The sequence below is a fragment of the Haliotis cracherodii genome, unplaced genomic scaffold (assembly GCF_022045235.1).
Source record: "Haliotis cracherodii isolate W230 unplaced genomic scaffold, xgHalCrac1.p SCAF_3, whole genome shotgun sequence".
In the NCBI taxonomy this organism is placed as follows: Eukaryota; Metazoa; Mollusca; class Gastropoda; order Lepetellida; family Haliotidae; genus Haliotis; species Haliotis cracherodii.
This window is the reverse complement of record NW_027266286.1, coordinates 4,321,327-4,336,283: the sequence shown is the minus strand read 5'-3', so window position 1 is coordinate 4,336,283 and position 14,957 is coordinate 4,321,327. Positions and strand designations below refer to the sequence as shown.

The 14,957-nt window shown below is 41.8% G+C and overlaps 2 protein-coding genes across 7 annotated transcripts in view; both read left to right on the top strand.

Moving 5' to 3' along the window:
• LOC139475854 (protein still life, isoform SIF type 1-like) overlaps positions 1 to 14,957 on the top strand; it is a 289,628-nt gene that overhangs the window by 108,880 nt on the left and 165,791 nt on the right. The gene's annotated exons all lie outside the window — the stretch shown is intronic.
• Positions 6,575 to 7,006, top strand: LOC139474176 (uncharacterized). Its single transcript, XM_071257072.1, has one exon. It carries the CDS (start codon positions 6,575 to 6,577, stop codon positions 7,004 to 7,006), a length of 432 nt encoding a protein of 143 aa, XP_071113173.1.

Sequence of the window (14,957 nt, the reverse complement as noted above, 5' to 3'; positions counted from 1 at the left end):
TTTAATGTATGATTTGGTTGATAAAAAGTGTATGGATCAGATTCAGTGATCTATCTGCCTTGGGGCTCCTGACAGTGGTTTATGCTCCTGACAGTGGTTTATGCTAGCACTGACGTGAGGATGGTCGAATGAATTCAAAATTAAAATTAGTGATATTTTCTGTTCTTTAAAAAAATTTCAAGTTTACAAATATTGATCCGTTCTCAGTTTTATTTCAGTTTCAGCTGTAGGCCCCTGATGCATGTCGCACAAACAACACAACTTTAGGATTAGATTTCACTTAGATGTAAGACATCAGGTTTTGATTTGTGTAAATTATGTTTTCATTACTCCGGAGGAGTGATACTCCGGCCGATGTATGTGTGTTTGATGTTGTTGGCCTCTAGTTTCCCTTTGAAAAGTAGCGGCCTTCAGTCCAGATTTATATTTTTTGTGTGTGAAAGCACTTCAGTTGCATCTTATATAGATTACTGCGTGTTTAAAGTGCAGTGAAAGATAATTACAATCATACAAGAAAATCACTTAATCCTCAGTTGAGAGAATCTTTGAATTTACGGTTCACAAAAATGTTTGACATGTAATTGGATGATAAAATGAGTGTAAATTGGACTTGGTGACAAAAAACAAAGTTCAGTTTCCTTGAAACTTCCTTGAAGTCTGCTGGAGACTTTTCCTGTAATTATCAGAAAATAGATCTGATTTTTTAAAAGAGATCGGAATTGCTAATACATAAGATAGGCGAAATAGAGAAAAGCTATTTGTTGAACATCTGTCTACGTCGTGCATTGAGTCAGGTGATGAAACTGCCAGAAACTGATGAATATTGATTTTGATACAATTTTAACAGATGTAGAATTTTATCCAGCTTTACATGCGTATTTCATGGGATTAATCTGTAGAGAAGGAGTCTGAATAGAAAAGTATTTCCTTTTGAAAATAAGGAAAATATTTTGTACATCTTATACCCAAACATTGATTCAAAAAGTGTTTACCTTTTAAATGGCAGTGTTTAAAGGTACACTCCTCTTCAGACAGATAGGTAGGGATTGCCACTTTTCTGATAATTTGACCCCAGTTATCCATACATGTCTTCTCGGGAAGGGGTAACCTCATGGTTAAAGTGTTCACTCCTTACGCCGAAGACCCGGGTTTGATTCCCCACATGGGTACAATGTGTGAAGTTCATTTCTGGTGTCCCCCCCCCCCCACCGTGATATAACTGGAATATTGCTAAAGCGGTGTAAAACAATACTCACTCACTCACTCACATGTCTCCTCACTTAGACTTCCCAGTTAACCTCAGTTATCCATACAGGTCTTGCTGATGGGATGGCTGATGTGGTCCCATTTATCCATTGTGTAGGTAGTCCTCCTCAGCAACTGAAATACAGATGATATTATGATTAAGAGACAAACATGAACATAAGTAACTGTATAATGATGTTAAGATACATTGATGGGTGTATTTACTTCCAGACAGCTGAATATGAAGAAACATTCAGAAATACCCCGAGGCACCATCGAATGATTTCCAACACAATGACTGCCCTGAATTTTTGCTATGTCGAACATTAACATAAAATTGATATACAGCCATACCTCTGACACTAATATCATTATCACAACCCCATTCATAAGAACATATAACGGACGTTTGAATAGTTTTATTATTTTATAGACTAGGGTTACTGAAAACATAAACCTTGGTTAGAATTATGTAAAGAAGAGAATTTATGGATGTCAACTTCTTTATCATGAGGAAAACAATGTTTTGGAGTATATGCTTACTCCTTCATCAGGTGAATGGATGCCACGAGGCAGAGGGCATAGATATGTACATGTAAGGACAACAAAATTAATAAGATAACAAGAGGTGGAAACTAACAACATATGGAAACTAACAACTGGTGGAAACTAACAACAGGTGGAAACTAACAACAGGTGGAAACTAACAACTGGTGGAAACTAACAACAGGTGGAAACTCACAACAGGTGGAAACTAACAACAGATGGAAACTAACAACAGGTGGAAACTAACAACTGGTGGAAACTAACAACAGGTGGAAACTAACAACAGGTGGAAACTAACAACAGGTGGAAACTAACAACTGGTGGAAACTAACAACAGGTGGAAACTAACAACTGGTGGAAACTAACAACAGGTGGAAACTAACAACAGGTGGAAACTAACAACAGGTGGAAACTAACAAAAACTAACAACAGGTGGAAACTAACAACAGGTGGAAACTAACAACAGGTAGAAACTAACAACATATGGAAACTAACAACAGGTGGAAACTAACAACTGGTGGAAACTAACAACAGGTGGAAACTAACAACAAGTGGAAACTAACAACAGGTGGAAACTAACAACTGGTGGAAACTAACAACAGGTGGAAACTAACAACAAGTGGAAACTAACAACAGGTGGAAACTAACAACTGGTGGAAACTAACAACAGGTGGAAACTAACAACTGGTGGAAACTAACAACTGGTGGAAACTAACAACAGGTGGAAACTAACAGCAGGTGGAAACTAACAACTGGTGGAAACTAACAACAGGTGGAAACTAACAACTGGTGGAAACTAACAACTGGTGGAAACTAACAAGGGAAGCCAACAGATGATTGGCGCTGATAGGTGAAACGTGTTCCTCATAATAAAGAAGTTGACATCTATAAATTCTCTTCCTTATGTGTATCAGACTGTCTGTGTGGTCTAGTGGTAGAGCGTCCACCCGAAGAGCGGAAGGTCCGGGGTTCGATCCCCGACCGCGTCATACCAAAAGACGTAAAAAGATGTTACTTGTTGTTACCCTGTCTGGCGCTCAGCATTAAGGCTCTAAAACAAGGACTGGTCGGCTCGGAGTCAGTATACTGTGTCTGAGTGGAGTATTCATGGTTAAACTGCGGCATGGTATCTCAGTGAGCTAGCACTATAAATCAGCATCAGTCCGGACTAGTACAAGCAGCCACACAAGTGCATGCACGTCGCTATATAAGTGCAATAATCTTGGATGCGACGTTAAACCCCATTTCACCTCACCTCACCTCATAATAAAGAAGTTGACATTCTCTTCCTTATGTGTATCACTTCTAAATGCCTTTCAAAGACCTATAATTTGTAGTTATGTTCTTATTCATGTTTTGAAAAATATCCCAATTCATGTTAAACTTGACAGTGAATGCAGTTGATTCTGCCCTTGAGTGCACATGTTGTAGAGACAATAATCTGCTAAAAGGATGCAGTTAACAGGGTATTATTGTTATGGTCTAGAAAATTGTGAAATTTCATTAAATTAAGTGATGAGATATACCCAAACGGAGGCCTACAAAACATTGAGGCATTATGTGAATCCGTCCATTGAGAGTTAATGTACACAAATGCCTTGAATAGTTAGTTTAAAACAATAAAAGTTGATTTACATGCCTCCTACCTCACATTTTAATGGAAATCTAATAATCAGTTTACCATGACCTTTCCTGTACTTGGTGACGTAATGCTGTAATTCTCTCTCTGTTATTATATAAGTCTTCATCAAAATATGTACATGCAGAATGTCCCTGACTCCTGCGTACTTGATCAGACCGGAACGCCAGGAACGCCAAGAACGCGGAACATAGCAGGAGATCATTGGTCGACAATTATCCTCAGCTTTCAGTGGCTGTTTACAGAAATGGCCTATAATTGTGGGCTTGGTGGTGTTAATGTTATCTGGCTAAGGAAGCAGGAATATTGGAAATCTGAAGCCACTGGGATAAATTCAACACAAGCTAAACATTGTTAGGATAATTTCATTGTAGAACAAATATGGAGTGATTGAGTGTGGTTTAACAGCACTTGGAACAGTATTTACAGTTTTATCATGTTGTGTCAGCTTGATTATAGGTTCCTGGCATGCCTAAGGGACACAACTCTGTACTGCGAGTCCCTATTTTACATGAAAATGATAGACCAAGCATTCTATCAGCGCATAAAAATATGCGGCTTTTATCTTAATTTTCTAATCCAATGAATAATTCTTTTACTTTGTTTATTTTCAATAACAAAATATTATAATGATTTAATATTTGAAATAGTTTTGTCTGTGAATTCCTCGGCAATCACCGCCATCTTTGAGTGAGACCACACATGCCTTATGGGCAGAGCGCTCACCCTAACACCAACATTACGGCTAAGCTGGGCGAGATTTCCTGATAAAGTGAGTACTGAGGTGTCTTATTAGCAGCGCCCCTCCAGAAATACTCTGTCGGCCTGGAATTAGTGGAATAGGAGTCTGTCTCTTCAGTTCTTCCATCAGCTCAATTTGTTTCCTTGTCATAGACCATTTGTTTTGTAAGTAGGGTAAGGCAAACAGATTAACATCCTATATTTTTATGGGATCCTTTCACTTTTCATTGACACCAGATAACTTGAGAATATGGAATGTTTTTGAAGACAAATTTGAAGATTAACTGGTATGGCGTCTTAGGATACAAATAGATATATTAATAAAACTATTTCTGTTTATATTTTTTGTGTGTTATACAATTTAACCAAAATATTCACCAAAAGAACCTACCATATTTTCTTGAGTATAGTGCGCACTTTATTTCCCCAAAACACAGCTGTGTTTCTTATCTATCATTGGTTTATCGGAATTCGCTGAAGGGGCATGGTGTAAATTTTTTCTGCGCATAATATTTGAATATTTTGATTTCCAAATTACTGAATCCGCAAGAGGGGGTTGTGCATTATACTTGGGATGCACACTATACTTGGGATGCGCACTATACTCAAGAAAATATGGTATGAATTTAACGTGTTTTATAGATTTGAGATTTACTTCACAATTAAGGTTCAAAAGTGTATTATGCTTGTCTTAGGTTTCTTATGAAAAGCTTAAAAGATGTTTTTGATCATCTATAGGTCAACTAGCCATGGGAGTTTCAGGGGTAGACGCCATTGGTTATATTCAACTAGTCCACAGCTCATTTGGGACTAGTGGTTTATGTAAAAAATACTTTTTGGAGAGAAAACAAATTGTCCCCCTAGATTTTCACTAGCCTCAGACTCGCAGACTCGCAGGCTGGAGGCCTTGTCCGTCACTGGAGTCTATGTTTGTGTTTTGAGATAATCATTTTAAACAATTTTAAAATCAAAATTCTGTATAGATATTTGATTTTTAGGAAGAGGAATACCGTATTCGACGTACCCTGCTCTAATAAGCGCCCACAGCGATATTTGCTAATATATTGGCTAGTGAACAATCCCAATTAGCACACCTTCCAATTGATCAATGTACACAAGACTTATTTATTTGTGTTAAACGCACCCTAAATTATGGGCAATTAAATTCTGGAAAAATATATCTGTTGTGTATAATCACACAGACTTTTCTTTTGTATCATTTCAGGCTGTCAGCATAAACCACAAAATTTACGATTTTTTAACTCTGTTTTTTTCCACCAAAATAATATTCTAGTAAGAGCCCCCTATTTCTAATTTTGAGAGCGCTTTGGGTGCTTATAACATCAAATACGGTATGTGAATTATTGAGTTAAGATTGCGGCCGATATATTTCTGGTTTTGTTTTTTCAAGCATGACACACTCATGGAAACAGATATAGACAGGTATAGGTCCTCTGTCACACCTGCCCAAAGAAATAAACCTGAAGACATGCCATGTAAACACCTGTATCATTCTGGGCAAAATTGCTTGTACAATATTCATAATTCTATTCCTTCACTGTCATATATGAGTTTAAAAAATTGTAAATATGTTTCAAGAGCGATTTCCTGTGAAAGATAAAAAAATATTTACCACCAATTGAATTTCAGGTCAATGAACCTCTTCAGTTCATGCTGACAGTCAGCCAGAGTAAAACAATTCCTCAAGTCTCTGAGGAAATATTAATGGAACAGAAATGAACAATTAAGATAAATAAGGTACATTTTTAAAAAGAAATATTTAACTTATTTTGTTCCCATAAGAGATTGGTGTCTTTCTATCTGTCTAAACTTTCTAAATATCAGAATACGATAATCAAAATTACATGACTCTTTTCTTCCGTGCAGCCTTTCAGCAAGGCTACCAGTGGAAGCGATGTGTAGATCTATCATTATAATTGGAAAAGGCCTGTTTTAGATAAGATCAAATGTGTCAAGCCCCCCACAATGATTCTCATGGGAAGGTGTCAGGGAGGGGAAGGTGTCGGGGAGGGAAAGGTGTCAGGGAGGGGAAGGTGTCAGGGAAGGTGTCATAGAGGGCAAGGTGTCAGGGAGGGCAAGGTGTCATAGAGGGGAAGGTGTCAAGGAAGGGAAGGTGAAGGTGTCAGGGAGGGGAAGGTGTCGGGGAGGGGAAGGTGCTGGGGAGGGGAAGGTGTCAGGGAGGGGGGGTGTCGGGGAGGGGAAGGTGTCAGGGAGGGGAAAGTGTCAGGGAGGGGATGGTGTCAGGGAGGTGAAGGTGACGGGGATGGGAAGGTGTCGGGGAGGGGAAGGTGTCGGGGATGGGAAGGTGTCAGGGAGGGGAAGGTGTCGGGGAGGGGAAAGTGTCAGGGAGGGGATGGTGTCAGGGAGGTGAAGGTGACGGGGATGGGAAGGTGTCGGGGAGGGGAAGGTGTCGGGGATGGGAAGGCGTCAGGGAGGGGAAGGTGTCGGGGAGGGGAAGGTGTCGGGGAGGGGAAGGTGAAGGTGTCGGGGATGGGAAGGTGTCGGGGAAGGGAAGGTGTCAGGGAGGGGAAGGTGTCGGGGAGGGGAAGGTGTCAGGGAGGGGAAGGTGTCGGGGAGGGGAAGGTGTCGGGGATGGGAAGGTGTCAGGGAGGGGAAGGTGTCGGGGAGGGGAAGGTGAAGGTGTCGGGGATGGGAAGGTGTCAGGGAAGGGAAGGTGTCGGGGATGGGAAGGTGTCAGGGAGGGGAAGGTGTCGGGGAGGGGAAGGTGTCGGGGATGGGAAGGTGTCAGGGAGGGGAAGGTGTCGGGGAGGGGAAGGTGTCGGGGAGGGGAAGGTGTCAGGGAGGGGAAGGTGAAGGTGTCGGGGATGGGAAGGTGTCAGGGAAGGGAAGAAAGTAAAGGAAGAATTGGGGTTTATGTCTGACAAGTTTGCCTGCAAGTGATCCATATCCATATCAGGCGAATCAGTGTCACGGAGAGTAGGCAGAAGGGTGACAGAGTCTTAGACGAACGTCTTGTCTCTGAAATGAACATATTTTACAGATAAACACAGTAATTAGATTATAGTTATAAAAATATCCCAGAGACTCTATTCATTTTTAGATACTGCAGTGATCTTATATTATAGACTTGCATGGGCTGTATTGGATATATTTGTTTCAGGGTCTGTATGACCACAGGAGTGAGTGAGTGAGTTTGGTTTCACCTTGCTTGTAGCAATATTCCAGCAATATCACGGCAGGGGACACCAGAAATTGGCCTCACACATTGTACCAGTGTCAGGAATCAAACCCAGGTCTTCGGCGTGATGAGCGAACGCTTTAACCACTAGGCTACCCAGCCGCCCCTGTGACCACAGGACTATGTATCTAATAATAATAAAAAACAAACTCGTAAAAACTCGTAGATGAGGCTAAAGGCTGCCTCATATGTGAGTTTGTTTGTTATAATTATTAGTTACATGGTACGGTGGGATGACAGACTAACCGTGTCTGGCAACATGGTTGTTTACTCAGAGCCAGCTAATCCTATATTTCACTCTGGTGGCTGTTCTCCGACTTCTTTTAGAGACAAAGGTAGAAATGTATTTAGTTCTGCTGTTTATGGCAATATCTGTCAGCAGGGGGCTTTACCGTGGTGTTGTGTTTGACAGGGGCCCAGGTGGGTACTGGTGATTTACCGGAAACACATTGGAAGTGGTACCATAAGTGTTATACATAGCCAAGTGTTGAGGAACATCTCATTGTTACCTCCCTTGTGTGGTTGGCAGGTTTGTGTTTTGGAGGGAGTGAGTGAGTTGGGTTTAACGCCGCTTTTAAAAGTATTCCAGTTATATTGTGGCGTGTCAGCTTAATGTGGGAGGAAAGCCCGAGGTGATGCAGGTCTTAGACGTTTACCACTTCGGTGAAACCCACGAGCTCGGGTATGGTGCTGACACACCTAGAAATATAATCAGGGCGAACCGGGATTCGAACCCACAATGATAGGTTTCTGGCGTGCCCAAGGCACGCAACTCTGCACAGCGAATCGCGGCGCCTTTAGACGACTGGGCCACCCGTGCCCCCTTGTGTTTTGGAAGCCATGTGTGCAAAACGGGGATTGCACACAAACTTGGTGCAGCTAACTCAAGAGGAGAGAGATGATGTCAGCAGTATTCATAGGGCTAGTTGACATTCAGATGTTACCAGTATTCATAGGGCTAGTTGACATTCAGATGTTACCGGTATTCATAGGGCTAGTTGACATTCAGATGTTACCAGTATTCATAGGGCTAGTTGACATTCAGATGTTACCAATATTCATAGGTCTAGTTGACATTCAGATGTTACCAGTATTCATAGGTCTAGCTGACATTCAGATGTTACCAGTATTCATAGGTCTAGTTGACATTCAGATGTTACCAGTATTCATTGGTCTAGTTGACATTCAGATGTTACCAGTATTCATAGGTCTAGTTGACATTCAGATGTTACCAGTATTCATAGGGCTGGTTGATATTCAGATGTTACTAGTATTCATAGGCCTAGTTGACATTCGGATATTACCAGTATGCATAGGTCTAGTTGATATTCAGATGTTACCAGTATTCATAGGGCTAGTTGACATTCAGATGTTACCAGTATTCATAGGTCTAGTTGACATTCAGATGTTACCAGTATTCATAGGGCTAGTTGACATTTGGATATTACCAGTATTCATAGGTCTAGTTGATATTCAGATGTTATCAGTATTCATAGGGCTAGTTGACATTTGGATATTACCAGTATTCATAGGTCTAGTTGATATTCAGATGTTACCAGTATTCATAGGTCTAGTTGACATTCAGATGTTACCAGTATTCATAGGGCTAGTTGATATTCTGATGTTACCAGTATTATCGGTGACTTTTGGACACTCCAGGTGGCTTATACACTTCATACTTTCATTTGAGGTTTACCCACACTTCACACTAACTCACCAATTCCAGGATTGAAACATTCATAGCAATGTGAACAACAAGCACACAAAACCTGATCTCCCTGACCCAGACATAATCAAGTCATCTCACAGCCATTACAGTTGACTTACCTTTATCCTAGAAATAAAGTTATCTTATTTAAAAATATATATCTGCAAAATATACAAAGCAATCCAATTGAAACTGAGGCATTCTAGACTTGCCAAATCATTAGGCTAGAGTTTGATTCCTTTCTTAATTTACTCGGGGCAGTCGGGTAGCCTAGTGGTTAAAGCATTCACTCGTCACGGCGAAGATTCGGGTTGGATTCCCGACATGGGTACGATGTGTGAAGCCCATTTCTGGTGTCCCCCCCCCCCCACCGTGATATTGCTGGAATAGTGCTAAAAGCGGCGTAAAACCATACTCACTCACTCACTCTTAATTTGTTCTCTAAAAGTGGTACAGTTATGTTAGGGGACTGAGGAGAAGTGAGTAGCCTTGCTCCAAGGCTGTACAGAATGATAAGTCCATCGGTGGGTAGGAATTCCATCCTTATAATAGGCAAGTCTAGATAGGTAAACACCAGTCTCTTATAGGGGCAACTTGTTCTTATTATTTATATAATCAAGAAATTATAATTTGAACTAATAATTATTGCCTTAGAGACTTGTGCATGTCTAAGTAGCAAGCTGCTGAATGTAATTTTCTGCTCTCCCATCACCGTGGTCTCCCTGTGGAGCATCCAGGACCAGGCTCCAGTCTGCGGTTCCGTCAGAGGGGAATACCTCATCAGTATCTGTCTGGAGTTGCTGAATCAGCACCTAGAGAGCATTCATTTGGCTCAAATACTGTATATATTTGTTTGGCTTATGCCGTATTAGTTGATTGTTTTACTGTTCTGAAAGACAGACGTGTGTGTATTTTCGTGAAAATTGAGACCAGTGTATGTATTTTGTATTGGATATTAGGTTTGCTTCATTATACACAAAACAGAAAAAGTGTATTCAAACTTGAATGATGACATTAAATCCTTGACTATTCCTGTACAATTCCGACACAAGACTATTCTCTAAGACAAAAGTGTTATGGATGAGCAACTTCTTTAATACAAGTGGGCGACGTTTCGGTGTAGATTCTAACACCGTTATCAAGCATTTGCTCATCAAGCATTTGCTTGATAACGGTGTTAGAATCTACACCAAAACGTCGCCCAATTGTAATAAAGAAGTTGCTCATCCATAACAATTTTGTCTTAGTTACCATTCCAACTTCTAAATGCCACTCAAAGATGGTAAGACTAATTCTCCTCCAATTCTCCAAATCCCAGATACCTACATGGTGTATCACATCTTCCAGTTTGGTTTCCAGTCAGCAGGCTGATTATAGGACCAGACACACCAGGTCTCAGCCCACAGCATAGTGATCACTATCTGTAGATTCATGCTTGGACAGTTGAGGTGTATACCACAGGGGTCTTCTGCCGAGTCAGCTCAAATAGAATCTTTGATTGGGAAGAAGCTGATCATGGTGTTTGAAGCTGAAGCGCTCTGCTGCTTGTTATCCTGGCTGGAGGGAGTTCTATATGCAGCAAAGAGGATGAGGAGCAGACTGGCTTCAAATATCACCAACTTACATGGATAATCTTATCTGATATGTTCCCTATGAATGTTAAACATTTGCCAAAGGCTGTCCAGATCCTATAGTGATTGATGTGAGCATGTAACAGGCTGGGGAGGGGTTATTGTGATGGAATAGCATTGTTAGGGAGGGGATGTTGTGATGGAAGAGCAATGTTAGGGAGGGGTTATTGTGATGGAATATCAAATTTGAGGAGGTTTTTTTTGTGATGGAACACTAGGTTGGTGTGAGAGGATGATATGTGTCAAGATTGGTGTGAGAGGATGATATGTGTCAAGATTGGTGTGAGAGGATGATATGTGTCAAGAGTGGTGTGAGAGGATGATATGTGTCAAGAGTGGTGTGAGAGGATGATATGTGTCAAGATTGGTGTGAGAGGATGATATGTGTCAAGATTGGTGTGAGAGGATGATATGTGTCAAGATTGGTGTGAGAGGATGATATGTGTCAAGATTGGTGTGAGAGGATGATATGTGTCAAGATTGGTGTGAGAAGATGATATGTGTCAAGATTGGTGTGAGAGGACAATTTGTGTCAAGATTGGTGTGAGAAGATGATATGTGTCAAGATTGGTGTGAGAAGATGATATGTGTCAAGATTGGTATGAGAGGATGATATGTGTCAAGAGTGGTGTGAGAAGATGATATGTGTCAAGATTGGTGTGAGAGGATGATATGTGTCAAGATTGGTGTGAGAGGATGATATGTGTCAAGATTGGTATGAGAGGATGATATGTGTCAAGATTGGTGTGAGAGGACAATTCGTGTCAAGATTGGTGTGAGAAGATGATATGTGTCAAGATTGGTGTGAGAAGATGATATGTGTCAAGATTGGTGTGAGAAGATGATATGTGTCAAGATTGGTGTGAGAGGACAATTTGTGTCAAGATTGGTGTGAGAAGATGATATGTGTCAAGATTGGTGTGAGAAGATGATATGTGTCAAGATTGGTATGAGAGGATGATATGTGTCAAGATTGGTGTGAGAGGATAATATGTGTCAAGATTGGTATGATAGGATGATATGTGTCAAGATTGGTGTGAGAGGATGATATGTGTCAAGATTGGTGTGAGAGGATGATATGTGTCAAGATTGGTTTGAGAGGATGATATGTGTCAAGATTGGTGTGAGAGGATGATATGTGTCAAGAGTGGTGTGAGAGGATGATTTGTGTCAAGATTGGTGTGAGAGGATGATATGTGTCAAGAGTGGTGTGAGAGGATGATATGTGTCAAGATTGGTGTGAGAGGATGATATGTGTCAAGATTGGTGTGAGAGGATGATATTTGTCAAGATTGGTGTGAGAGGATGATATGTGTCAAGATTGGTGTGAGATGATGATATGTGTCAAGATTGGTATGAGAGGGTGATATGTTGGTTTATGTCTGGACCAGACAATCCAGTGATTGATATCATGAGCATCGATCCACGCATTTGGGATCCATGATTTAAGCCTGTCACAGCACTGTCATCATTGCTCAGACACAGGACTGTCATCATTGGTCAGACAGCACCGTCATCATTGGTCAGACACAACACTGTCATCATTGGTCAGACACAGGACTGTCATCATTGGTCAGACACAGCACTGGCATCATTGGTCAGACACAGCACTGGCATCATCGGTCAGACAACACTGGTGTCATTGGTCAGACACAGGACTGGCATCATTGGTCAGACATAGCACTGGCTTCATCGGTCAGACATAACACTGGTGTCATTGATCAGACACAACACTGGTGTCATTGGTCAGACACAATACTGGTGTCATTGGTCAGACACAACACTGATGTCATTGGTCAGACACAACACTGTTATCATTGGTCAGACATAGCACTGGCTTCATCGGTCAGACACAGGACTGGCATCATCGGTCAGACACAGGACTGGCATCATTGGTCAGACAGCACCGTAATCATTGGTCAGACACAGGACTGTCATCATTGCTCAGACACAGGACTGTCATCATTGGTCAGACACAGCACTGGCATCATTGGTCAGACACAGCACTGGCATCATCGGTCAGACACAACACTGGTGTCATTGGTCAGACACAGGACTGTCATCATTGGTCAGATAGCACTGGCTTCATCGGTCAGACATAACACTGGTGTCATTGATCAAACACAACACTGGTGTCATTGGTCAGACACAATACTGGTGTCATTGGTCAGACACAACACTGGTGTCATTGGTCAGACACAACACTGGTGTCATTGGTCAGACACAACACTGATGTCATTGGTCAGACACAACACTGGCATCATTGGTCAGACACAGGAATGGCATCATTGGTCAGACACAACACTGTCATCATTGGTCAGACACAGCACTGTTGTCATTGGTCAGACACAACACTGGTGTCATTGGTCAGACACAACACTGTCATCATTGGTCAGACATAACACTGTCATCATTGGTCAGACATAGCACTGTCATCATCGGTCAGGCACAGCACTGTCGTCATCGGTCAGGCACAGCACTGGCATCATCAGTCAGACACAGCACTGTCATTGTAAGACACAGGACAATGATCATTGGTCAGACACAGCACTGTCATTGTAAGACACAGGACAGGCATCATTGGTCAGACACAGCACTGTCATTGTAAGACACAGGACAGGCATCATTGGTCAGACACAACACTGTCATTGTAAGACACAGGACAGGCATCATTGGTCAGACACAGCACTGTCATTGTAAGACACAGGACTGGCATCATCAGTCAGACACAGGACTGGCATCATCGGTCAGACACAGCACTGGCATCATCGGTCAGACATAGCACTGGCTTCATTGGTCAGACATAGCACTGGCATCATTGGTCAGACACAGCAGTGTCATCATTGGTCAGACACAGGACTGGTATCATTGGTCAGACAAATCATTTTGGTGTCCCACTGTGTAACGTTGCTGGACTACTGCTAAAACTGGCTAAACTGTTCTCACTGTCTCAAACAGATAAGATATTAAATCATATAGTTCAGCAATTGAACTACCTTTTACCACAACTCAGATGTACTGGATCAGTTGATATTAAAAGTCCTATTAAAAAAATACAAAGATTATATGATGAATTTAGATTAAATGTAATTGTTTGGGATTAATGACCTGTAAGTTAAACAATCCAAATATTTCCTTGGTGCATCAGATGAAGTTGCTCTCTAGTGACCATGTATAAGCATGGGACATAGAGCATGGGGCATAGAGCATGGGATATAGAGTATGGGACATAGAGTATGGAGCATCATGCATCATTTTGAGCATGGGGCATAGAGCATGGGGCATAGAGCATGGAGCATCATGCATCATTTTGAGCATGGGACACAGAGCATAGGGCATGGGGCATAGAGCATGGAGCGTCATGCATCATTTTGAGCATGGGGCATAGAGCATGGAGCATCATGCATCATTTTGAGCATGGGACAGAGAGCATAGGGCATCATGCATCATTTTGAGCATGGGGCATAGAGCATGGGGCATCATGCATCATTTTGAGCATGGGGCATAGAGCATGGGGCATAGAGCATGGAGCATCATTTTGAGCATGGGGCATAGAGCATGGGGCATCATGCATCATTTTGAGCATGGGGCATAGAGCATAGAGCATGGGGCATAGAGCTTGGAGCATCATTTTGAGCATGGGGCATCGTGTTGTAAGGTATGATACACTGCCGACTTACAACTGAGTCTCTCTGTCCCTCCTTTTCTCTGTGTAGTCTGATGTCTGACTGGTATATTTGTACAAGGAGCTGTGTAATTTTCCTGGTTTCTGACCCCACACTCAACAAACCCCCCTTGTTTGACCATTACAGCAGTGGGGGCTTGACCAACAAGGAAGAAATCACACCTGGATTACAAGTCAGAGTTGGAGCCATGATGTTTTACTGAAAGTGACAAAAGTGACAAATCGCTAATAGTCAGTGACGTTGGTTTATGCACATATAAAAACAAGGGTTTTACACCCTATAACCAAAAATCTGTGCACCCCCTTTCAAAAAAATCAGTGCACCCCCTTTCTAAAAATCGATGCACCCCTTCGCTTTTCAAATCTGTGCACCCAAAAACCATACATCTGTGCACCGTATTTTCAAAGAACTGTATCCATGCATGGCTACCCCTCTGCCAGTGTAAGTACATATGTAATGGGGGGCATGGGTGGCCCAGTCGTCTAAAGGGCCGCTATTCGCTGTGCAGAGTTGCGTCCCTTGGACATGCCAGAAACCTATC